The sequence below is a fragment of the Dunckerocampus dactyliophorus genome, chromosome 15 (assembly GCF_027744805.1).
Source record: "Dunckerocampus dactyliophorus isolate RoL2022-P2 chromosome 15, RoL_Ddac_1.1, whole genome shotgun sequence".
In the NCBI taxonomy this organism is placed as follows: domain Eukaryota; kingdom Metazoa; phylum Chordata; class Actinopteri; order Syngnathiformes; family Syngnathidae; genus Dunckerocampus; species Dunckerocampus dactyliophorus.
Genome location: NC_072833.1, coordinates 776,905 through 803,701, shown reverse-complemented (window position 1 = coordinate 803,701; position 26,797 = coordinate 776,905). Strand labels below are relative to the sequence as shown.

At 46.2% G+C, this 26,797-nt stretch overlaps 2 protein-coding genes across 4 annotated transcripts in view; both read right to left on the bottom strand.

Annotated features, from left to right (window-relative positions):
* The window catches only part of cacna2d1a (calcium channel, voltage-dependent, alpha 2/delta subunit 1a), a 52,566-nt gene extending 41,235 nt beyond the window's left edge, over positions 1-11,331 (bottom strand). The window contains exons 1-3 of the mRNA XM_054800474.1: positions 11,117-11,331; positions 3,125-3,206; positions 1,190-1,306 (exon numbers count right to left, since the gene is read on the bottom strand). Of these exons, the coding sequence (XP_054656449.1) occupies positions 1,190-1,306; positions 3,125-3,206; positions 11,117-11,196 (279 nt within the window). The 5' untranslated portion in view covers positions 11,197-11,331. The remainder of the gene's footprint in view (positions 1-1,189; positions 1,307-3,124; positions 3,207-11,116) is intronic.
* Positions 11,332-14,722: 3,391 nt separating this feature from the next.
* Positions 14,723-26,797, bottom strand: part of pcloa (piccolo presynaptic cytomatrix protein a) — a 41,156-nt gene continuing 29,081 nt past the window's right edge. For 2 of the 3 annotated variants that reach the window (XM_054800487.1, XM_054800489.1), the window contains 10 exons: positions 26,524-26,550; positions 25,026-25,119; positions 22,634-22,705; positions 22,321-22,555; positions 20,936-21,112; positions 20,560-20,701; positions 20,423-20,478; positions 19,535-19,669; positions 16,494-16,639; positions 14,723-16,436 (listed from right to left, as the gene is read on the bottom strand). In XM_054800487.1, the coding sequence (XP_054656462.1) occupies positions 16,293-16,436; positions 16,494-16,639; positions 19,535-19,669; positions 20,423-20,478; positions 20,560-20,701; positions 20,936-21,112; positions 22,321-22,555; positions 22,634-22,705; positions 25,026-25,119; positions 26,524-26,550 (1,228 nt within the window). In that variant the 3' untranslated portion in view covers positions 14,723-16,292. The remainder of the gene's footprint in view (positions 16,437-16,493; positions 16,640-19,534; positions 19,670-20,422; positions 20,479-20,559; positions 20,702-20,935; positions 21,113-22,320; positions 22,556-22,633; positions 22,706-25,025; positions 25,120-26,523; positions 26,551-26,797) is intronic. The other variant, XM_054800488.1, reaches the window with a different exon arrangement.

Below are 26,797 nucleotides of genomic sequence, written 5' to 3'. Positions count from 1 at the left end.
TGCGGCAAGGGGGACTTTAACAGCCAAGAGGAGGGGGATTCAGTCCGTTTAGGATGTTGCTAGGCGACGGCGGCGTCATGGTAACCCGGAGATGAAGAGGCGTTCCATCAATGGAAGCAACAGGAGAGGCTGGAGCTCGCTGATGCCCTCCCGGACCTTAAAATAACCCTGATCGGCACTCAAAGAGCCCATCTTCAGCTGTCTGGTCTCCATTGTCCCGGGGGGGGGGGGGAGCTGCTCTGTCTGGGCACTCCTGGAAGGCGACCACGTCCGTGGGAAATGTCCCCATGAGCTCGGAGGAGCTCTGCTAGCAACTAGCCACATTCCACCGCACAGTCATCAAAGTCAGAGGGGACGTTTAATAATGAATGACCACAGAGTCACGGGAGTCACGAGGTGCCTGCGTCTGTGCCCACGCCCACCGACACGCGCGGGTCCAAGTCATGGAACTAAACGACCTGAAGGCCTCAAAGTGTCTGGAATCACAAACAACAAGGTAGCATGAATACGACAGCAAAGCAGGTGAAGGAAGTTAGCGTCTTCTCGGCTTTAGGCCAAAAACGCTCACTACTTCACGGAGGACAGCTTTGGAGGGAAGAAGCTTCACTACACATCTGAAAATAAAGCCGTAGTTCTGCAGAGGAGCCGCCTGTCAGTTACAGACGTGGGCTGCTAACTACAAATGTTAGCACTCGCCACAAGAACCGCTAACTGGAAATGTCATCAGCCACCATGAGAACTGTAAGTTGAACAGTTAGCATTCTTCATGAAAACTGCTAACTAGGAATGTTAGCATTTACCATGACAGCTGCCAACTAGAAATGTTTGTGTTCCCAAAGAGAACTGTTAACTAGATATGTGAGCATTCACCATGAAAACTGCTAACTAGATAAGTTGGCATTTATTGGGAGGACTGCTACCTTTAAATGTTAGCGTTCCCCATGAGAACTGCTAACTAGAGACGTTAGCATTTCCTATGAGAACTGCTAACTAGAAATGTTAGCATTTCCTATGAGAACTGCTAACTTGGGATGTTAGCGTTCCCCAAGAGAACCGCTAACGAGGAATGAAAGTGCCGGGCTGGGTTGGGGAGGTGTTCAGTGAGCGGGTAACCTGACAACAGGCCACGGGGCTTTCATTGGCTGTCCTGCTGGTCACGTCATCTCCTGGTGTGTTTTCATGGACTCACCTTCAGGGCTTTGGAGCGGTTTTGCAGCAGCCTCTCGATGTTCCCGGCAGCCGTGGCCACCAGCTGCCGGGCGTCGTTGGACTCCACGCTGAAGTGCGTCTGGTGGTTTTTATAGATCTGATGAGGAGAAAGTGGAGGTCAGAGGTTGTTTGACTGCACAAGAACTCCACAGGCAGTCTCTACAAAACTGCCTGGGGGGGGGGCTCACGTGTCCAGGACCAATAGATTAGAATTTGGTGCTGCTCAGGATCAAATTGTGCAAGCGAAGATCTAGAAAGTAGCCAGCTAGAAAACCAAGAAAAGCGTCCATTTGATGTTTGCCCGAGTCACGCCACAGAAGCGCCGTCAAGCGCAGACCTTCCGTTGCCATAACAACAAGCAGGTTTACCGTGGAACCTGCCATGGAACCACAAATGACAAACAGACAATTATTTTGCAGCCTGGAGGCTTTTTCTTCACGTGAACATCATATCGGCGTTGCTTTACTGTAGAACAAGAGCAGCATTAAAGGGCGCCGCTACGTGTCTTCCTGTCTTCCACTGAGCGTTGCTGCTCTGGTTGGACTTCCTTCACATTTGTTTGGCTTTCTGAGACCATTTAGTGCAGTGAAGAAGTGAAGGTGTGATGTTAGGAGCTGCAGCAAACGGTCGCCATGATGCTGCATAAGGCTGGGCTCCCGGAATGATGTCTGAGGCCTTAAACGAGCAACTTTGTTGACAGTTGTTGACGTAGAGTATAAACCACACACTTTGCTGTCCTGTTAAACCACATTTCTGGACCTGAGCCACATTTGGCAGAAAACTAAAACATGGCACATTGTGTCTTATTATGCTATCGTGCAGGTTTTACCACATTTGGTACTTTTTTCAGGCTGTTTGACACTCCAGCAAAGAAAATGAAGATATGTTAGCATTCACCATGAGAACTGCTAACTAAAAATCTTAGCGTTTGTAATAAGAACTGCTAACTAAAAACATGATCATTCAGGACAAAAAATGCTAACTAGATTGTTAGCCTTTGCCATGAAAACTACTCACAAGAAATGTTAGCCTTCACAATGAGAACTGCCAACTCAAAATGTTAGCATTCATCATAAGGACTGCTAACTAAAAACATGCTCATTTACTGCAAAAAACGCTAACTAGATTGTTAGCCTTTGACATGAGAACTGCTAACTAGAAATGCTAACCTTCACCATGAAAACTGCTAACTGGAAATGTGACAACTTCTAAACTAAAAATCTTAAAAAATGTGGAAAATGACATTTAACGTGAAATTTCATATCAGGTTGTAATTTTGGTGCGTGTGTGTGTTTTTTGTTCACTCTTTGTTATCATTTTTGTCACGATACGTTGAAGCTGTCGGCAGGTTGACCCCCAGGGTGCAGAGAGAAGGCGGCAAAGTGCAAAAATAAGAGTAGTTTTATTGCACAGGACAGGAACAAACTAAAAGTGACAGAGGAAAAACTCTGTGGGAAAAATAATACAAACTATAAACAGGCAGGTGACAGCACGGGAAAATCAACGGTGGAAATGACAACAACAATGAACCAGCGCGGCGCATACGACGGCGCTGGTCTTTTAACTGTCAGTGATTAGAATTGACCGCAGCTCTGCGGCCACCAGGCGTGGAGTGGCAGTTCCTTCCACCACCCCGGAAGCATCGCTTGCCAGAATAATGGCGCAGGACAGGAAGTACACGCTCCTGTCCTGCGAAGCATGACAATTTTGACAATTCACAGGACAATCCTACACTGAAAGCCTATCAAACCTGACTCTTCTTCTCAGGAATTCCGGGTTCTTCTGCATGTCCAAATGAAAGCACCTCTAAAAAGCATCAAAGTCCTGGAGGTTTGTGGTGACTTTTATGAGCAAAATGGTCTCGCAAGAAGCAAAAGAGGCGTCAGGCGTTGTTAGTAAGGTCATCCAAACTCACCTGAATGAGACTTTGGACGCCGCTCGCCTTGTCCGTTAGCGTGATCAAGTCCTTTTGCATCTGGTCCACCCATTCTTTTATCCTGAGGATGCACACAAACATTCACTTAGTTGATTGGCAATGGAGGGTTTCATTCGTTTCATGACTCCATGAACGTGTTGATGTATGAAACAATAAGCACGTTTAGTCACGAGTGAACAGGCTGCACGGGCTGTGCATTAAGGGGGAGCTATTCATAGACGGACGTATGAGTGTCACACCCTCGGGGGTGGGGGGGAGTCGAATGTATTCTACTTAGGAAATAGGACACTTGACAGAACCCGTAAGCAAATGTAAAGGGTCACATTGTGTTGTGTTGTAACACCAGCACTAGACTTGCTAGCATCGCTCACGCAGCACAACAAACAAAGCTGATGCTTATAGTGCTACGTGTGTACCACAATCACCGTGAGAACTGCTAACTAGACATGTTAGCATTTACCAGGAGAGTTACAAAATGTTATCATTCGCCATGAGAACTGCTAACTAGACATGTTAGCGTTCACCATGAATAATAACATCTTTAGCCAGAAGTTTTTACGGGAAACATACTGTATTAAATATAATTATGAATGAGTTAGGCTGTTAATTACTGTTACATGTCACGCTTGCGAGCAAGTCAAGCTATTTTCTGGTTACACAGATCCTGTATAGCGCAACTAGACATACTAGAAACAGGCTTCTCGGTAAGTGGGCGTCATTAGTGACTCAGCGAGAAACGTGCGGGGGCCAAGAGGCTAGCGGTTCTCACGCTCGGCCGACTTTCACATGGCCGCCCTAGCGTCTGCCAGCCGAGGAAGGGATTGCAACGCAAAAGAGCGGAACAAAGCTGGGACGGTTTGCTTGGGTGTTCTCTTACTGCGACAAGCGCCGCATTCTTGGCAGCGCTGAGGAAGTTATGCAAGCGGTGTTGATGCTTATGTGTGGAAACCGCTAATTAGCCTGGAAGCGTCTTTCAGACGCTTTCAAAGTACTTATTTGGTTGGTGGCGTTGTGTGCTGACAGGACAGTCCACCGTCTTCCATCAGCAGCAAGCAGCTGTCCCTCGCAAAAGGCTAAATATGTCCGTCTCACGTTACACCGTAATTGCTTTAAATAAGACAACACAGTCCTGCACGGATCCTGTGTCAAAGCCCCCCCTCAACGCTATGGCAGGTCAAGAGGTTGTCACGCCGTAGGGAGCGGGGTGGGGTGGGGGGGCGACAGGTTAATTTTGACTCTAAGCTCATGGATTGCTTGGACTGGAGCTAGCGAAGGAAACAAACACACGAGTGCTAGGAACTTACTTAGTTATCCAAAAGCAAACGCTTTTAGCCGTTAGCGGTTTCAATGAGGAACGCTAACAACGCTAATAAGGAACGCAATACAAGTCATAGTTCTCACAGTGGATACCACCATATCTCACAGTATCAACATTCTACCATGACATTGTATCATGGTATCCACATTACACCACTTACCATATCTTTCAATATCGACGTTGTACTATCAGACATATTACCACAATAACAATATTATACCTTGAGTGATATCACTCTGTCTCACAATATCAACATTGTACTATTAGAGGTATCGCAATTAAAATACTGGACCTCAAGATGTTATTATTTTGATATCACAATATCCATATTGTACCATGAGAGATATTACGATATCCACATGTACCATTAGACACATCACTTTGTTGATATCACGATATCCATACTGTATGAATAGTGATATCACAATATCAATACCGTACCATAAGAGATATCAAACAATTAAGATGGTATCATTAGAAATATCACAATAATTATATTGTACCATTAGCGGCATCAAAATATTGATACTGTACCATTAGACTTGTCACAGTATGTTGCGATATTGATATTGTATGATGAGATATATGGTGGTATCAATATTGTACCATTGGATATCACTATAGTTTAAAATATCTCATATTGTATCAGTAAAGATATGTCCCAATTTCAATACTGTCCCAGATATATCGATATTGTCCCATAGATATTATCCCATTATTGATATCACAATACGCATATTGTATCAGTAGAGATATTTGCCAATACCGATATTGTCCCATTGGAGATATCACAATATCAATGCAGCACCATTAATGATATCACAACATCAATATTGTACTTTTAGAGATATCACAATATCAATAGTGTATCACTAGGGTTACTGTAATATCTCAAACTATCTCACATTATACCAGTAGCAATATTGCAATAACTCCCAATATCGATATTAGAGAAGATTCGCAATATTGCGCAATATCAATGTTGTACCATTAGCGATATCGCAATATCTCCCAATATCGATATTAGAGAAGATATCGCAATATCTCCCAATATCGATGTTGTACCATTAGCGATATCGCAATATCTCCCATTATTGTCCCAGTAGAGATATCACAGGCCGCACGGTGGTCTAGTGGTTAGCACGTTGGCCAACACAGTAACAGCCTGGAGATGGGAAGACCTGGGTTGGATTCTCCCTTGGGCATTTCTGTGTGGAGTTTGCATGTTCTCCCCGTGCGTGTGTGGGTTTTCTGGGTACTCCGGTTTCCTCCCACATTCCAAAAACATGCATGTTAGCTTCATTGGAGACTCTAAATAGTCCATAGGTATGAATGTGAGTGGTTGTCTATATGTGCCCTGCGATTGGCTGGACACCAGTCCAGGGTGTACCCCGCCTGTCGCCCGAAGTCAGCTGGGATAGGCTCCAGCATGCCCCCGCGACCCTAATGAGGATGAAGCGGTATAGAAAATGGATGGAAATGGAGATATCACAATATCAATATTGTACTGTTAGCGATATCTTGATACCCGTCAATATCAATAGTGTACGATTAGAGCAACACGATACCTCACTATAGTGATGTTGTACCATTAATGATATTGCAATATTGATACTGTACCATCAGCAAAAACACAATATTGTTCAATTCAAGGTATCATAATATCAATATGGTCCCAGTAGAGATATCACAATATCGACATTGGTGGTAATGCAATGTTGTGGCTATTTATCATAAGTATTTTAGTATAATAATAATAATAATACAATAACCACCACGGTGGTTTGAATGAACAAGCAGAAGAAAAGGCAACACCCCCATGCAGGCCACCATGTCCCTGGAGTACCGCCGGGCGTTGGGTGTTGGGCTACGTAGCTACAGCGCTAGTTCCCCCTCACTGTGCCTGGGCTGCTGTGTCTTGGTGCGGGGAGCTCACACGGGAAGTGCCGCTCTCACCGCTGGTTGATAAAAGGGACCAACACTACGAAACACGTCCAAACCTTGGACACTCCTCCGGTACGGAGCGGGAATGGAAGCTAGCGGGGTTCACTTGGTTTAGCTAGTGTGTGTGTGTGTGTTGTGTTTTAGTGCTTTAAAGTGAGGGCCACGTGAGTGAAAAAAGACGAGAGGCACGTTCATCTCGCACCCGGCGCGTGTCAAAAGTCAGTTGCCATTCTCAACACACACGACGCATTCCGGCTTTCAAAATAAGAGCGCTCTTTGTCACATTTGTCATTGTTGCAATTGTGCAAACAAAGAAGGGTGTCATTAAAATGTGTTGCATTGTGTATATCACACTTGTGTATATCACACTTCTCCCTGGCAGAGTAAATGTGTTGAGCACTTGGGGGCATTGAGATGTACAATTCTATCTGCTTTAAAGGCTGGACAGGACAGGGGGAAAAATAAAAAAATAAATAAATAATAATAATAAAATGTGTTCCATTAATAACGCGACTCATCCCGAGCATGGCCAGGACGTCCCGTTACAAGTGTTAGCTGAGCTGCCGTACATCCATTTCTCAATGACTGCAGTTTACAGTTCACTCTCTCACCCAAACAGCGAACACGCTATGCTGCTCAAACGGGGACAAAAGGGCAAAACAAACGAATTGTAAAAAAATAAAAAGGAGAAAACGGAATTTGGGAAAAAAATCAAAAGAGATTTCATTGGACCTGAAGAGTTTGTAAAAAAAAGTCATGTGTTGTAAATCATTCATGTTTTATTATTCTTATTATTCTTTTAATGCTGGTTTCATAAGCACTTTCATGACACTAATTCGTGTTGGGAACAAAAGCTGATTATTATTATTATTATTACTATTATTATTAAAACAAACTACAGAAAACCATCGGTACCGGATCGGATCGGCAAGACTTTAAAAAAAAATCGGATGGGATTAGAAGCCAAAAATATGTGGCTCGGGACGTCCCAGATTCCACTTGATAGCATCATTGAAAGTGATTGACCTTCCAAAGGCCCCCCCAACGCACCCAAACAGTCACGCTCCCCCCCCCCATTCTGCTCACTGTCACTTCCAACTGGGCTGCAGAGACCACGGGGATGAGCCCCCAGTCACCTCCACACATTGCCGCCAACGTCGCTACGCATCCATCCACTTAGCCGCTCTCTTCCCAACAACGCGCACACGCACACGAACACATGCGCACACGAACACACACGCACATGAACACACACGCACACGAACACACACGCACACGAACACATGCGCACACGAACACACACGTACATGAACACACACGCACACGAACACACACGCACATGAACACACACGCACACACACGCGCGCTAGTGTATCCAGTGTGTATAAATAGGCGGATTACAGCCAATCCAGACCCTCTTTGGACAAATTGTCCAATTAATGTGGACGACGTGGTCCCCTGATGGCTTCAAAAAGCGTCTATTAAACACTTCCTGTCTCGCCACTACCACTCCATTAAGGGGGAGGCCTCTCCACAAAGCCGTCACCGGGTGTCTAGTGCCCACTTTCGTCTGCCACACCTGGGAGGGGGGGCTCCTAGCACATTTCAAGCACTTAGAACGCCTCCGGTGCGTCATCACAACCGGGGGGCTTTCATTTACAGACCATGTGTACGCACGCAAACACGCTGTGCCGTTACCACGGCAGCCGTGCAGTGCAGGAAGCATCTGTAACGTTTTACACACCAGGCATGGCCGCCCCCATTTAGCCTTCTTTTCCCGACGTTCTCCAGCATGATGCTTGACTCTGGATTTGTTTGCATTTTGAATTCCTTTTCCAGCTTCAAAGAGTGTTTGCCAAACTCTCGTGTTTTTAGTAACCGTGGTTATTTGTCATCAAAGCGTAAAAAGAAGTTATACAAGAAGCTAGCGTTAGCATTGCTGCTTTTCAGCCTCACTAACAACACTAATCGGCGCTCTCTCCTGGACTTCCTGCCGCCATGTTTAGAGAGCCCCACCCCCTCCGCCTCCAATGCCGTCGTGTTCACATGAAGCGCCTCCTCACGTAACCACGGCGGAGGAGATTGGCCGAGACAAGACACGAGCAGAGCGGCGTGACTCTCTCGCTGAGCATGAAATGGACTTAGCCTTCACAGCAGGGTAGAAAAGGACAGCAGATAACGTGGAAGACGAGCGTGCTCGTGACATCAGGCTGCGTCGCTACACTGCAATCAATACTCAGACGAACTAGAAGATGAAGACGGTGATGTGGGCAGACATGACGTGGAGGCTGCACGGGTGGAGACCACCACTACGTAGCCCACTGGACTGCTTGGCACAACCCAAATGCTTCGTAGAGGTCACATGACAAACATGTCTGAGAATGTTGCATAAAGAAGGCTGCACATTATCATGGTGAGAGGCGGGGGTGGGGGGTGAGTGCAGCCCACCGCGCCCGCCCGCTTTTGAGCCACGGATCAATCCACTTAGCGGCCATGAAATATCTGGAAGTCTGACATCAGCGCACTGAGGAGCATTAGGCTGAGTGCCATCACGGCTCCCCCACCCCCACCCACCCCCACCCCCACCGAGGATGGAGGACGGCACCACGCCCCTTGACGACCATCTGGAACTTCCTTATTTGGGAAAAAACCTGCTGGTATTTGCAACTTCATCTTTGAATTTGGGCGCCAAAGCACAACTAATTAGCATGAAGGCATGCTTGGATGAGTTTGGTGTGGAGGAAACCCATCAAGCCAAGTCTCTCCCTGACCTGTTTGCAGTAGCACCTAAAAAGCAGTGGAACATTTTTGTCATGTAGACAATCTTTATCCTGTAGGTTCCTAAAAAACAGCTCAACTCTCCTGGGATGTAGAGGATCTTTGACTAGGTAGGTCCTAAAAAACAGCAAAACGCTCCTGTCATATGCCGCTTCTTTGACTTGCATTTTTGCAGCAGGTCCTTAAAAACCGCAGAGCATTCGTGTCATGGAGACAATCTGTGACTAGTCAGGTCTTAAAAAAACAGCAAAACGCTCCTATCACACTTTGACTAGGGTTCTTGCATCCTAAAAAAACAAAAAGCAAACATTCCTGACATATCCAGGACTTTGACTAGCATTTTGGAGTAGATCTTTAAAAACAGCAGACTGCTGCTGTCAAATAGAGGATCTTTAACCAGCGTTTTTGCAGTGGGTTCTGACAAAACAGCAGAGGGTGTCTGTCAGGTCCTTAAAAACAGCACAGCGCTCTTGTTGTATAGAGAATCTTTGCCTTGCTCTGTCCTAAAAAACAGCAAAGCGCTCCTGTGACGCAGCGTGTCTTTGACTAAGTTCTACAAAAACAGCAGAACACTCTTGTCATATATACCATCTTTGACAAGCTCCATTAAGTGATAAAAAAACAGCAATGCCGTGACGTTGACATTTTTTTTAGTGCCTAGGTCCTAAAAAACAGCTGGACATATGGACGACCTTGAAAAGTGTTTTTTTTTAGTAGGTCCTTAAAAACAGCAGAGCGCTTGTGTGATATAGCGCATCTTTGACTAGCTAGACCATAAAAAACAGCAGAACACTCTGTCTGGTAAGTTTGTTTGACCCCCGTTTTTTTGCAGTTGAGCCTTAAAAACAGCAGCACATTTTGGTAATCTTTGATTGGCATTTGTTCATAACCAGCATTTTTTTTCACATAAGGCCTTAAAAACAGCAGCACATTCTTATCATAGAGAACATCTTTGACCAGCTACATTAGATGATAAAAAACAGCAAAGTGCTCCTGAGATGTCGACAATTTTTTACTAGCTTGGTCCTAAAAACAGCAAAAAACAGACCTTGACGAGCGTTTTTTGGTCTTTTTTGGAGTAGGTCCTTAAAAACCCCAGAGCACTCCTGTCCCATAGAACATCCTTGACTCGCTAAGTCCTAAAAAAACAGCAGAACACTCCTTTCTTAAGGTTCTTTGACCCCAATTCCCCTGGTCGGTCCATAAAAACAGCAGCACATTTTTAATCATACAGGTCATCTTTGACTGGCATTTTTTGCAGTGGGTCCTTAAAAACAGCAGAGTGCTGCTGCCAAATAGAGGATGTACAGCACACGTGTCAAACTGGTGCCCTGGAGGGCCGAGACGCTGCAGGTTTTCTCTCCAACCAGTTTCTTCAGCAGGTGATTTCATTGATGAGCTCCTTCCCTCAAACTGAAGGTGTTGATCATTAAAATCACCTGCTTTAGTGACTGGCTGGAAAGAAAACCTGCAGTGTCTCGGCCCTCCATGGCACCACTTTGACACCCCTGGTCTACAGTGTGCCCAGTGCGGGTTGTGAGTGCTCCTGCCATGTAGAGAGGATCTTGGACTAGCGATTTCCAAACAGGAAGTACACACAAGAACGCTGTGATGTCAATAATAACTGTTGTCTTGTTGCGATGACTGTGAAGAGATGGGCAGCAAACACGCGAAGGGTGAACTTAAATCAAGAAAAAAGGATCAAGTTTGACACATTTGAACCCCCACCCCCCACCCCCACCCGGTGGGCACGCATGTGTCACGCCGCAGAAAATAGCTCCCCAAATATATCGGCTTTCACAAGTTGTGTTGCCATGTTTGTTACCTCCGTTTTAAAGCACGCTACCGGGGCGAGCACAAAGCACCCCAAACAAACTGCAATACTGTGCAATACTGCGAGGAATACTGCGATAGGACACTTTAGTGCTCACATGTGCGCGTTGGGGAACTGTCCGGTGGACACGCAGGACACGCTGGAGAGCAGCAAAAGTACACACACGCCGTAATCCATCGCTTTCTACAGCTGAAAACAAAGGGGGGAATATCCAAAAGAATAGTAAAGCTCCACAAATCCACAGCGTCGTCCTGCTGCTGCTTCTTCTCCGTTGTCGTCGTCGTCTTCTCCTTCTGCTGCACACAAATCACATCAGCCCGCCCCCACTCCCACCCCCACTCCCACTCCCAGTGGCTCCGTTACACTGTCATAAAAAGACCGGGAAAAGGGGGGCGGTGTCACACACGGGCTCCAAGTGTGGACATGTTGCACTACTGGTTACTTACATGCGCTTTTCAAACACTTCCATCTTCCAATAAGCGGTCCTAGGATAGCCACAGCTTATTGTTCGTGATGGTGACTGACTGCATCTGATAGTAAATGTATGATTGATATGGCGCGTACATGCTAACTCCTAGCAACTTTGAATACAGTACTGTATGGCGCCTGATTGTCACGACCTACACTAAAAGTGTCCACTAGACGGCAGATGGTGGCTTCACTTTGACTTGCTGTCCTAAAGTAAACTACTGCAGTATCGCTCCCTCATTGTGTGAGGCTTTTCAACTAATAACTAATAAATGATGGTTGACGATGGTCTATTATTAGTCAAAACTATTGAAAGACATGTTATATGTAGTATTGTGGTCACTAAGCATCAGTAAAGTTATGGGACTGGCTACTGAGCTAGCAGAGCCACGCCGAGGCTGAGATCGGGAGAAAAAAAGGTTCTCCTCTTGTTCCGTCTGGAAGTGGAAAGATTTTGTCTCCTTTGTACTACTTCCCCACTCCGTTTGAAGCTCTAAAGTTTTGCATAAGGACATTGGAGAAGCTAACTAGTTAGGTCGCTAGCTTGCTATGCTAGCAGCAGCCATCTATTTTGTCCCTGCAGTGTACCCGTAGCCGTTGCAATCTGACATAAACGAAGAATAACAGGCGCGCAAACGTGAATATTGGGGTGTTGTTTCATGACTACATGGTTCTAACAATGTTAACAACCGTCTTTAGAAAGTCATAAACAAGATTTTTATGCTCTACTACGAAAATAATCAATTTATTACCATTGACTCGTATATCGCGGACATTCAACGTATTAACCGAGGGATTATTGTACTTTTGTTGTTGTTTCCTTGCTACAAAGAGGAGTCAAAAGCCTGCTGAGTCACAAAGGTTTGTTTCAGCCGGAGGGAAAGAGCATCCGCCAAACGTCGATGCGAGTGCGCACGTCAAAGATAAGCTTGTTTTTCTGCGTGAATTAGCGATGAGTGCAACATGTGCGTGTGCGTGTGCAGCAGGTGTGGCCTCAGTCGCCAGCTCCCGACCCCACCCATCTATCCGGGGAATTAGCCAGCTGCCGTCTCCTAGCAACCCCTCTGCTGTCTCCACGCCGACTCAAGGATGTTGTTGTTCAACACAATTGTTGCATTTTTACATCTTTTAGATGCTGCATTTGAGCATCATTTTGGGTGTCATGGCGGACAGACAAGGACCTTATTATTATTATTATTATTATTATGCAGGGATATTCTTTGAAATGTTGGTGAGAAATTAAGTTGTTATAATTTACTTTTTAAAATTAATAATTTAGTTAAGTCGTTAAATTAAGCTAAAAAAAGGTGAGTAAATCAATCCAGGAATATTAACAATTTAAATCTAAAAAAAATGCATTTATACATGTATTTATTTCTATACAAATGTACATTCAGAAATGTCAATAAAAATAAATCTAATATTTACAATGGGGTGAATCTTATGGTTAAATCTAATCTACAAAAAATGTAAATAACAGTGAAATCCCAGTGGACAAAAGCCCAGTTAAAACCTGACAATTGAATAATTACAATAATAGAAATAAAATCTTTATAATGGGCACATTTTTGTTTTAAAAAAGGAGAAAAGCATTAGAAAAAATACATTTGTCAAAAAGGGATGCAACATGACCCAAATGTGTGACGTGTCTCACACTGAGTTTGATCTTAAAAAAAAAAAAGTATAAAAATGTTTTAAAATGGATGAAAAGGGAAAAAAAAGAAGGCTTTTGTGTCTTTTATAACGGGCCGAACTTAATAGGAAAAAAATATTTAATTAAATAAATAATTGCTGAGAAAATTACAAAAAAATCGGTTTTGGTTTTACCACAACGTGAAAAGCAGGTTTAATCGGATTCTGATCCAGATTTCCTTGTAAACATGACAAATCCCTTCACGTTCCATGTTCGCAATCACATCTTGATGGAGTCACGGGGACATTGTGGAGGTCATCACGTATTTTTTAAGTGGTTTTCCACGTCCTCGTCATGTGATGTTGGGTTGTCATCCTGGCGCCTGCATGGTTGACGGAGGCGAAGGGAAGCGACGGCGCTCGTGTGTTTGATATGATGCGTGTGTGTGCGTGTGCATGTGTGTGTGCGGACAGAGTGACTGGTCACATTACCATGAGGACAAGCTACTCTGTCAGGAGTCTGGGCCGGGCCGCGGGACACTGGAGGCATCCAATGACAGCAAGATGGCTCAGTGGTGGTGGGGGAGTGAGGGGGGGATTGGATGTGAAGAATCCTGACTTCCATCCATCCATTTTCCTTCGCATATCTGGGTCTGGGTAGCGGGGGCAGCAGTCTCAGTAGGTGAAGTCCAGACTTCCCGGTCCCCGGCCACCTCTTCCAGTTCCACCGGGAGGACACCAAGGCGTTCCCGGGCCAGCTGCGAGACATAATCCCTCCAGCGAGTCCTAGGTCTGCCCCTGCGATCCTGACTTGAACATGAGCGACCACGCTAACACTCAAGGAACATGTTTGTGGAAGACATGAATTGACGATGAAGATGGTAGTCAACTGGTGGACCAGAAACACCAACACACCGGCCCGCGTGTGTGCGTCTAAACTTTTCTAAAACAGGCAAAGAACTTATCCAGGACCTTTAAAGAACATTTTTGCAGTCGGTCATTAAAAACGGAATGATTTTCCCATCTAAAGGATCTTGTAGATTTGTTTTTTGCGGTTGTACCTTAACACAGACGGGATCTTTGACGAATGTTACCATGCTGTAGTGTACAACACCGCCCTCTGCTGGCCCAAGTGTACAAGTACAACTATCCAGTTTAGGACCACTAACTTTCCACGAAGCAGGCAAGAAAATCTAAACATTAGAAATAAATAAACATGGGCACAAACAGTGTATTTTTTTGTAATTTTTGTAACTAATTTGGACAAATAATGAAACATATTGACTATTGTAAAGTTGCTTATCCATCCATCCATCTTCTATGCCGCTTATCCTAATTAGGGTGGCGGGGTATGCTGACCTCGGGCGAGGGTACACCCTGGACTGGTGGCCAGCCAAAAAAAGTGAGACATCCACAGATGTTTTATGGTTCGTCCCAAAGTGTTCCTGACCAAGACGCAACAGGTCTCGTCAATATTTCATTACAATGTACAAGAGCACCCTCTGCTGGCTGACGTGTACAGGTGCAACCACCCGCTCACCCTCACCCAGAAGAACACTATTGAAGCCCAACCCCTCAAAAAGAACCAAAACACCACCATTGCTTCATTTGTACTCATATTTAATATATTTCCACATGGGGGGGAGAGAGGGCAACAGCCATTTTTACAGCACAATTTGCATAATGTATCAATACCTCCTGTATACAACCACAAAAGCAATAGACAGTCAATTTCTCTTTACTTACAAGTGAAAAACAAAACAGACGAGTATCATCTTTGTGCAGTCAGCATATAATCATCATGAATAAATACCCCCGCACCCCGCCCACTTGTTCTAGATCCTTCTCTACACCTCACTCTTTGTTTTCTCTAATAGTAATCCAGACACAAAAATATTATGAGCCACCAACGAAACATGCAACATCCAGAGTGAGCACATTGAAGACTGATACTGCCCTCGTGTGGTGAGTTTGCGCTGTACAGCCAGAAATGGTGTCTTTTTCACGTGGTCCCCGGAAGGACCTATTGCTCCTAAGCCCGGTGTTTTTAAAAAAGGTGACGTATTTACACGGCTGGGTTGTTCATCATGTGTGTTGGTGAGCCGATGACGCGTAAACGCAACTGAAACCAGGTCATAGAAAATACCCACGTTGACTTCAAAACCACAATCGGTGGACAAACGGTGCGTCTTTTTGGTCGTCGCTCCAAGTGAGGCCAGGAAATGATGAGGCGCTTTTATCGGAAAATTATTTGTTCTTTTTTTTTTGTAAACAGAAAAAATTCACTGAGTTTCCAAAAATAAAAGCATGATGTATACAAAAAAGCTCACTAACACCTGTAAACACTCCCGCACGTATGGGGAATAAATCATACATAATTCAATGAAAAAATAATGTTTTAAATACAAATTGACAAAAGAAAAATGCATGAAAATGCAGCTGTGCCACGTTTGAGTCTGGTGGAAAGATGGTGCTGACTGCATAGGAACAACATGAAAAAACACAATGAGCAAATACTCTGATGTTACTTTGCAGCACGATGCGTCCATATCGGATAATATGGTATCGCCGGGAGAGAAAGGATCTCACAATTTACATTCAAGGAGGAAAAAGTGCTAAAAAAAGCTTTTGTTGTGGAGAAATAAAAACAATCATTGAGACGTGATTGTCTGTGATAGTTAGTCATTTGTACTGTATATCTATATATGGATCTATTAGCAGTAGAATAGGACTTTCTATTTACAGCGTGTGAACCAGACTGACTGACACATGCGCATACATGCACGCACACACACACACACACACACACACACACACTAATTACATGGACTCCAGTTCAATATAATGCTAATAAATGAATCATCTCATCATTTCATAGAAGTCTGTTTAAAGTGAACACGCGGCATGGAATGCTAGGTGGTGTGAGTGTGTGAGTGTGTGAGTGTGTGAGTGTGTGTATCAGATGTCCTGCTTGGTGCAGACATGAAGAAGTGGTGATATCATACTAGAAAAATAAAGAATCATCGTAAAAGGCTTGGATGAAAGAGTGTCCCTGTATTTAGCGTGTGTTGTTGTACCTGCTCTTGCTCGCTTGGGCCATCCTGCCAACACTTCCTGCCACAACCCTTCAAATGTTTCAGTCCACAAAGAAATGGGGTGAGCCTCCCCCCTTCCTAGGAGTGAATCTGGGCGGTGCTGGCAAGCAGCTTGTGCCAGCTCACCACGCGCTTGCGGAGGTCCACCTTGTCCAGCCACACGTACGCTTCACCGATCAGCGTCTTCTTCACAAACTTGCCGCCGTTGGACACCAGGAAGAGCTAAAAAAAACAAAAAGGTTACAAGAAGTACCTTTTTAGGCGTGGGGGGGTGTTCACCTGTAAGGAGTGTCCGGCGGGGTTCATGCAGAAGCGGAAGGTCTCATTGAAGGACGGCTCGCGATCGTGCCGACACACCCGCGTCTTCTTCTTGATGATCCTCTTCTGAGTGGCGATGTTGACCACGTAGAGCTTCACGTAAAGATCTGATAAACACATTTCTATCACACGAGATTCACGCTCACTGACTGCTTATGTTATTCATACACGTGCACGCACCCACACAGTGTGTGCACTGCATGACACGTACTTCATACAGCATCCAACACCACGAGGACATCACACATATTCTCTCATTTTCAACATCAGGGGACCTTTGCACAAATCCAGGATGAAGGACGGAGCAGGGATGTCTTGGTTGCAGAACGGGGGGGCAGCAGAGAGTTGGATGTGTTCCGATGTGAGTTACACGGTGGATGGTAGATGGTGGATGGTAGATGGTGGCTGGTGGATGGTAGATGGTAGATGTGAGTTACACGGTGGATGGTAGATGGTAGATGTGAGTTACACGGTGGATGGTGGATGGTAGATGGTGGATGGTAGATGGTGGATGGTAGATGTGAATTACACGGTGGATGGTAGATGGTAGATGTGAGTTACACGGTGGATGGTAGATGGTAGATGTGAGTTACATAGTGGATGATAGATGGTAGATGTGAGTTACATGGTGGATGGTGGATGTGAGTTACATGGTGGATGGTAGATGGTGGATGGTAGATGGTGGCTGGTAGAGGGTGGCTGGTGGATGGTAGATGTGAGTTACACGGTGGATGGTAGATGGTAGATGTGAGTTACACGGTGGATGGTAGATGGTGGATGATAGATGGTGGCTGGTGGATGGTAGAGGGTGGCTGGTGGATGGTAGATGGTAGATGTGAGTTACACGGTGGATGGTAGATGGTAGATGTGAGTTACACGGTGGATGGTAGATGGTAGATGTGAGTTACATGGTGGATGGTAGATGGTGGATGTGAGTTACATGGTGGATGGTAGATGGTGGATGGTAGATGTGAGTTACACAGTGGATGGTAGATGGTGGATGGTAGATGTGAGTTACATGGTGGATGGTAGATGTGAGTTACACGGTGGATGGTAGATGTGAGTTACACGGTGGACAGTAGATGGTGGATGGTAGATGTGAGTTACACGGTGGATGGTAGATGGTGGATGGTAGATGGTGGCTGGTGGATGGTAGATGGTGGATGTGAGTTACATGGTGGATGGTAGATGGTAGATGTGAGTTACACGGTGGATGGTAGATGGTAGATGTGAGTTACACGGTGGATGGTGGATGGTAGATGGTGGATGGTAGATGTGAGTTACACGGTGGATGGTAGATGGTAGATGTGAGTTACACGGTGGATGGTGGATGGTAGATGGTGGATGGTGGATGTGAGTTACACGGTGGATGGTAGATGGTAGATGTGAGTTACACGGTGGATGGTAGATGGTAGATGTGAGTTACATGGTGGATGATAGATGGTAGATGTGAGTTACATGGTGGATGGTGGATGTGAGTTACATGGTGGATGGTAGATGGTAGATGTGAGTTACACAGTGGATGGTAGATGGTAGATGTGAGTTACATGGTGGATGGTAGATGGTGGATGGTAGATGTGAGTTACACGGTGGATGGTAGGTGGTAGATGTGAGTTACACGGTGGATGGTAGATGTGAGTTACACGGTGGACAGTAGATGGTGGATGGTAGATGTGAGTTACACGGTGGATGGTAGATGGTGGATGGTAGATGTGAGTTACATGGTGGATGGTAGATGGTGGATGGTAGATGTGAGTTACACGGTGGATGGTAGGTGGTAGATGGTGGATGGTAGATGTGAGTTACACGGTGGATGGTAGATGGTGGATGGTAGATGTGAGTTACACGGTGGATGGTAGATGGTAGATGTGAGTTACACGGTGGATGGTAGATGTGAGTTACACGGTGGATGGTAGATGGTGGATGGTAGATGTGAGTTACACAGTGGATGGTAGGTGGTAGATGTGAGTTACACGGTGGATGGTAGATGTGAGTTACACGGTGGATGGTAGATGTAGATGGTAGATGTGAGTTACACGGTGGATGGTAGATGGTGGATGGTAGATGTGAGTTACACGGTGGATGGTAGATGGTGGATGGTGGATGGTAGATGTGAGTTACACAGTGGACAGTAGATGGTGGATGGTAGATGTGAGTTACACGGTGGACAGTAGATGGTGGATGGTAGATGTGAGTTACACGGTGGATGGTAGATGTGAGTTACACGGTGGATGGTAGATGGTGGATGTGAGTTACACAGTGGATGGTAGATGTGAGTTACACGGTGGATGGTAGATGGTGGATGGTAGATGTGAGTTACACAGTGGATGGTAGATGGTAGATGTGAGTTACACGGTGGATGGTAGATGGTGGATGGTAGATGGTGGATGGTCTTTGCAATACTTTGCCACGCTTTCTCTCTTTTTTTCATGACTGTGGCGGTGTTGCCTTTTGCCTCCTCTATGAGGATTTCTGCTTCTGTCGGGGGAAAGTACGCACTCTCGTTGCCGTGGTGACTCGTTGACTCGGTGATCAATAAGTGGGGATTATGTTTCACCTGGCTTCATGAATCCGTGTCTACTCATCCTGGCTTGGCTTTTGTGCTTAGAAGCTCCTGCTGGGGTTTGGTGGAGCTCAGCTCAGTCATTTATCCTGGATGTCTCAATCCTAGCTTTGTGCAATCGGCCCCAGGACCAAAAAGTAACAACACAACAACAACAACAACAACAATAATAAAGAAGAACAAGGAGAAGATAAAGAAGCAGAAGAATAAGAAAAAGAAGAACAGGAAGAACACCAAAACAAACGAGACAAAAGCAAGAAAACCAAGAAGAAAAAGAAGGAGAATAGCAAGAAGAACAAGAACACAAAAAAGATCAAAGAATGAAGTAGAAGAATGATGAACTAGGAGCATACAGAGTGTAAGAATACAATAGTGTCGAGTAGGCCTATGTGTAGTACGTGTGTGTAGTCCTGAAATATGTGAGTATGTCCTGAAATACCCGGCAGGTGGTCTGCAGTCTTGAACTTGTAGGTGATGTTGCGACACTGAAGGATTTCCAGGACCAGGTGGTCTCCCTCCGTCCTCACCTCCTTCTTCAGAGCAATCTTGATCTCACCCATCACCTGAGACTTACCTGCAAGACAACACACACACACACAGTATATGATGCTCCCCTCATCCAGGATGTACAAAAGACACATGTACACGTCAATGAGTGTATATGCTAGCTACTCAAGCTCAGTAACATCACGTACTAACAAATACTAGAACTAGTAGAAACTACTGAACAATCATTTATTCATCCCAAACACTTTCATTTTTCTGCCATTTCATATGAAAAAAACATTTTCCCCACAATGTGCCAGTAGTGTGCCGGTATTGTACCAGTATTGTTCCAGTATTGTACCAGGAGTGTACCAGTAGTGTACCAGCAGTGTACCAGTAGTGTACCAGTAATGTACCAGTAGTGTACCAGTAGTGTACCAGTAGTGTACCAGCAGTGTACCAGTAGTGTACCAGTAATGTACCAGTAGTGTACCAGTATTGTACCAGTAGTGTACCAGCAGTGTACCAGTAGTGTACCAGCAGTGTACCAGTAGTGTACCAGTAATGTACCAGTAGTGTACCAGTATTGTACCAGTAGTGTACCAGCAGTGTACCAGTAGTGTACCAGTAATGTACCAGTAGTGTACCAGTATTGTACCAGTAGTGTACCAGCAGTGTACCAGTAATGTACCAATCGTGTACCAGTAGTGTACTGTTTGTGTGATGAATGAATAAGAAGTAAGATAAGAAGAAAGATATGAAGCAAGATAAGAAGAAAGATAAGAAGTAAGATAAGAAGTAAGATAAGAAGAAAGATAAGAAGCAAGATAAGAAGTCCTACCATCAGAACCTCCCACAGATGATTTCATCCCATCGGTACCATTTGGAATCTTCCCACTAAAGACAAACAAATAGCATTTTTACATATTTTGGAAGTGATATTGTAACGTTTTTAAATCCTTTTTGGATGGGACTCACAATCGTGGCACCTGGAAGATGGCGCTGTCCACCTCGTTCATCTCCCCGTCCTCGTCCAGCAGGCTGTAGGCGCTGCCGCTCAGGCCGCTGTCCAAGGAGGCGGCCGTGACGGGGGCGTCTCCTGACCTGTAGCTGGACCGTGCTGGGGGGCGGGGGCGGGGACAAGACGTCAACAAAGAGGAAAGAACGGCAGTGATGCGAAGATGAAGGTGGTGGTCAGAAGTAGCGCTGGCATGAGACGTGCACACGTAGAAGGATGACATCATTCATAGTTTAGATCACTTCAAGTTATTATTTCCTTATTTTGGTTCTTTGCTACTCTGCTGTCGTGCGTGGGACACGGGACTGGGGGAGGGGGACTTTGGGGGGGGCTCACCTCGGGCGACGGTGGGCCTCTCCTCCGACACGGCCTTCCTGAGGGTCAGGTGTCGGCCGTCTGCTCTGCTCCCATTGGCCGGCGCCAGCGACGGCAGGGCGGGCAGCCAATCAGACTGAGCTCTCTGAATGGTGAGCACGCCCACGACGCTGTGCCTCTGGTGGCCTGCTCGCTGGCCTGGCCGTGTTTGTTTTTTAGGGGGACCGGGTGGGGGGTCAGCACCAGGAGACAAATTTTGTGGGTCAAAGTTGAAGATGGAGGGCGAGGAGGGAGGGATAGAAGGAGCAACATCGCATGCAAGCCCCTCCCACATGGGGTGCGGCAGAGGTGCATTGTGGGCCCCATAGTTGTTCAAAGCAAAATGGGGGTGGGGGGGGGTCCATGCATAGCCATCCCAGAGGAGGAGCCTCAGAAATGTGCTTTTTTTGTTAGAAAAGAAAAAGAGGAGGTTAAGAAGAAGGGAAGAAGCGAAGCTTTCTTCTGTGTTTTCTTCCAAAACATCCACAGAACAAAAACAAACTTCTACTCTCAATAAGACTTCAAGTAAATACGAAAAGTTAGGCTTTTTAGGAGATGAGGTTAGTTGGTTTATGTTAGCTAGCAAGTTAGTCTCTTTAGCTTCACTTAAAGGGAGGAATGGCGTCCTCTAGTGGCCAACCTCTACACCGTTTGTACAGAAGAGAAGCAGTGGGGGAGCATAGAGTGAGTACAATGAGGGTGAGGGGAAACATTAGCTAACCCGGGGGAGAAAGAAAAACTGAAGAAAAAGATGGCGGCCATGCTGCGTCGGGGTGGGGGTGGGGGTGGGGGGGTTTATCTGCGTCTTGGTTTACTTGGTTGGAGGCGTTGAGGCGGGGGCGGCTGCTGAGGCTGCTGTGGGCCGTCGCCCGCTGTTGTTGCCGTTGTCGTTGTTGTTACGGCCACGCCTCCGCCACTCCCAGTGCCACCCTCCTGATGGCGTTGCCATGCGGCGCTTTTGGTGGGGCGCGAGTGAGAGTGTTGCGCGTGTCCATGGTGGGGGCTTTGGCTCTGGCCTTCGGACGGGGAAGGCTTGGATGTGCCGGGGCTACTGCAAGATTTCTCAAGGGGGGGCACCTGCGTGTCTAAGACAATCAGATTGAGCATATTACCAAATGAAAGCGGGTAAAGTTAGGCAGTGTAGTTGGGGGCATCTATCACATCTTAGTTCTATTTGATTTGATCCAAAGCCTTCCGCGGCCATGCTGCCCTCTGGCAGAGCCGGGTGACCATGGCAACCAAGAAGACAGACCATGGCAAAGCAAAAAGCATGACGCTGAAGCTACAATGTGTGGGTGGGCGGGTTGGCGGGGTGCGCAAACATCAAGCAGCAGGAGGGGGAGAAGTCAAGGCATGCTTTGCCCTACCCTTTGCCGGATCTGGAAAGATGCCGTGGCTTCGGCTTTTGATCACTGACGACTTCGGGGAGTCCTGGTCTTGGGCGGAGCCTGCGGTCTTAGGTGACGAGTGCGAGGAGGCTTTGGAGGAGCTGTGTCGGCCCTGGTGGGAGCGCCGGTGGTGGTCCCCCTCGGTTTGTGGCTTGAGGGGGAGCCAGCGGGGGATGTTGTCCAGCTGGGCCGTGTTGGACAGGTCGATAAGGACCTACAGATAGACACAGAGATATTTATTCACGTGGACAAATGATGAATCAATTAAAACAAGAACCTGCTTACTGCCTACCTCGCCCAGGAAGTCATTGGAGGAACACTTGTCGTAGTCCCACACGGTCACTTCCAGGGTCTTCTTCCTCAACTGAACACACACAGTCACACTTTCAACCAGCAGAGGGCGCACTACCTCTGGCCCAACCATGTGAACTAACTCTGACCACTCCTGTGGAACTAAGAGAGATCACAACGGATTCAGACCCAACTCTTTGCAGCCTGAATGGGCAGATTGCGGCCTCCTTTCACCTTTTCCCGCTGAGAGGGTTGGAACGGCTCCCCCGTCTTCATGCTGTGCTTGTATGGAGTGGTGCAGGTCATTACTATAATAAGCTTTGAAAGGGATGGCTGGTAGCTGTGTCAAGCGGACCTTACGTCCCAGCGTACGTGTTACCACACGCACGGGCTACGCAATTTTTGGGAACTGTGTTGGGCGTGGCCAGCACGTAGAGGAAGTAGGGCATCAGAACGGTTGCAAGGGTGTCGTACTTATGGAGGAAGTGATTCGCGACACCCACATGCTTGCCGCTCGCCCTCCGTGGGGAGCTTTTAGATGGTGAGTGTGGCGTGTGACTCGTGCGTGCTGCGTGCGCTTCATGTAAGGCCTTCGCATGTTTCATGTGCGTGTGGGGGCGTTGTACGAGGCTCATGCAGCCTGTTCACTTCAATGGCAAAATGGCCGTACTGGCTTCCTACAGCTATCGGGACCGGGAGAACCAGAGTGTACAGCTGGAGGAGTCGCCTGCCGCGGGAGGAGCCACTGCCATGGCCGGGCAACTTTTAAACCTGCGACACACACAAGGTCACGCACTCCTCCTCTGCCTTGCCCTTGTGACTTGGCTGTGCTCAACAAAAGCCTTTCCTCTCGCCTCCATTTATGGCTTCCGCGTACGTAAGCGTACACATGCACCACACCCCAGACTAAAGATACACACGTATAAGCCGTCTCCTACAGCGCATTGGAAACATTTCTATCAGCAAGGCTATGTTGTGTGGTCGCTAGGGGTCTTGTTAGATGGAAATAGTAAAGCTACACTCAACCAATAAGGAACTTTTACCTCATTCATTCATTCATTCATTTTCCATGCCGCTTGTCCTCACTGGGGTTGCGGGGGTGTGCTGGAACCTATCCCAGCTGACTTGGAGTGAAAAGAGTTCCTGGACTGGTGTCCAGCCAATGGCAGGGCACATATAGACAAACACTCACATTCATACCTATGGACCATTTAGAGCAGGGGTCACCAACGTGGTGCCCGCGGGCAGCCCCCCACGACCACATGAGGTGCCCGCAAGCCTGCTTTTCATTCAGGTTTTCAGTTAATAATGTGAGAACACTAGAAAAGTATTGTGAAACATAAAATGTGAGTTGTGGATACCAGCATTTTGTGAATGTTCTGGTAAAACAAGCACATTTGATCTGTTTGGGTTGAAATAAGCTATGAAAATCATTTCTACAAAAATGAGTAGCCCATTTTCATTTTCTAAAAGTAGCTCTCACAAGAAAAAACATTGGTGACCCCTGATTTAGAGTCTCCAATGAAGCTAACATGCATGTGTTTGGAAGGTGGGAGGATGAGGCACAGCCAGAGGAGTGAAATACATGACTCACTTCACCTAGCAGGTTGATCATAAAGTTCAAACTAAATGTGAACTTTGAGAGTGTTTAAACAAGAGAGAAATGTGAGAAAAGGTGAATGCCCGTCTGAGAAAAGCGGAAACAAATAAAGTTGGTGGCTGCACGGTAGTCTAGTGATTAGCATGTTGGCCACACAGTCAGGAGATGTGGAAGATCTGGGTTGGAATCTCCGTTGGGCATTTCTGTGTGGAGTTTGCATGTTCTCCCCGTACGTGTGTGGGATTTCTCTGGGTACTTCGGTTTCCTTCCACATTCCCAAATCATGCATGTTAGCTTCACTGGAGAATCGGTGAGAATGTGAGTGGGAATGGTTTTCTGTCTACATGTGCCCTGCCATTGGCTAGCCACCAGTCCAGGGTGTACCCCGCCTCTCGACCAAAGTCAGCTGGGATAGGCTCCAGCATACCCTCGCCACCTTAAAGAGCAGCATAGAAGATGGATGGATGGATGGATGGATGGATGGAAGGATAAAGTCGACTATTTGGTGGATTTGACTTATTTTGGGCTTTTTTGTGAACCTATCCCCCACGATAAACGAGGGAACACTGTACTCGCTACGTCCTGAACCAGCTGGGCCCAACTTGTTTGCTACCTAAACAGAACCAATGGAAGACATTTTTTAGTTTAGAACTTTGACTATCTAATGTTTGATTGAAGGAAGTTGCTAAACTTTGAAGGAACTGATATGTTTGATATGAACTGACATGTTTTCTTCTGGCTCAACTGGTTTCAGTTTGTAGCAACCGGTTGAGAGGGGATCAGTAAACAGTACCTGCTCCAGGTGGATGTTCTTATAGATGACCGTCTGGTTCCACTCGGGGTTGAGGCTCTTGCCCGCATGTTTGGACCTCCTCTTGTTCTCAGCACTGGTGGGAGCAAGGAAGGACGGGGTTTGGAATGAGGGGATACATTTCATGTTATTGCTTACACACAAAAGCAGCACAGGGTGCTTAGTGTACTGGACGTGGGGGGGGGGTTCATTTGGGTGGGAGGGGTGAGAATGAATGGGATGCACATTGTTAAGAAACAATGGCGCGGTCCAAAGTCAGGGCGTGCTGCAAGAGTGCATGAGTGCTGTGTCTTTGGAATGTTGTTTTTGTTGGACCATAAGCTAAGAATGTGTTAGCTTGTTAGCAGTGTGCAGGGTTAGTTGGGTTAAGACAAGGGTGACCCATATTTGATCAGAATGAGTGGGACCACTGCAGGCCACAACCATGGAAGAAGTGTTCACTTGAATGGGTCAAAGGATTAGAGGATGTGGGACATTACTGAGGGACAAAACGCTTGCAATGGTTAGGAGTAGAGATGCACGATATCTTTTCTTTTCAACTTTCTGCTTCTCAAGAACGATATGATACCGATAACACATTTTTTTTGTAGATCTCCTTTTTTACAATTTAGATTTACGTGTAGTTTGTGCACACCTGGAGGCATGCAGGACTCAAACAAATTAAGATTTGACTCTGCCTGTCATGATAAACGATGGATCGGTTAATCTAATGATAAAAAAAACAAAAACAGGTGGTAATTATGACGCCCTGGATAAACTGACATGTGCATGTATGCGTGTGTTTCATCTCTCTGTGCCACGCAGGCTGGATGCCAAGAGGGTTCACCCTGCATCTGTCTGTGCAGAGAGAGTGGGCCCTCATCCCATTCAGCCTCTTTGTGGAGGCGGGGCTACGAGTGACTGGTGTGAATCCACGGAGGTCTCTGGCAAACCTTTTGCACTTTTCAAACGCCGCGGCACAACAACATGCCCCAGGCGTGGTGGTGATGTGGCGTTTCGGGTGGGTGATAAGGTTTTTGGTGTGCTCAATGGGTTTTTTTCCCCTCCATTGCAGAGCAGCTAGCACACGAAATGTCTCTGAAACATTGAAACATTGAATGTTTGCTTACAAGTGAGCTCAGGGGAAGTTACGGAGGAAAAGCAGCATTTGATTTGCTCACCCGCACAGGGTAATCTTGCCTCATTGGAACATTTTTGTTCTTATGATCGGTTATTGGAGGTATTTTTAATTTATTTATCGGTATGACATCATACTGTGATTCCCTCACATCGGCCTGATAATTATCGGTCGGATAATTATCGTGCACCCCTAGTTAGGAGATTAAAAACCACACAATGAAGTCACTCCTGTCCTCTTAAATAGAAAGCAATGCAGAGGCTGGTCATCTACTGAGGAAGGTTAGTGGGACTGAATGTTCAGACCGTCACCAAACTGACAAAGCAAAAACACAACCAAAGAGTGTCAAAATCCATCACATACCTGGCGTTCTGGACAACCATGACCTGACTGAGGGGGGGGTCCAGCATGCATTAAATATAGAGAACAACATACAAAACAAAAACAATAGTCAGAGGGAGTGAGTGTGCCAAACAAGAGTGGGTGGGGGGATCTGACTTGAGTGTGTAAGGGGGAGACAGGAAAGCAAAATTCAACCCAAACGATGACAGCAGCTCCAGTATTTACACTCCGGTTTAGTACGTCATTTTGGATTCAAGTTCAGAGGAACTGCCCAACTTTCCACAACAGAACTGAA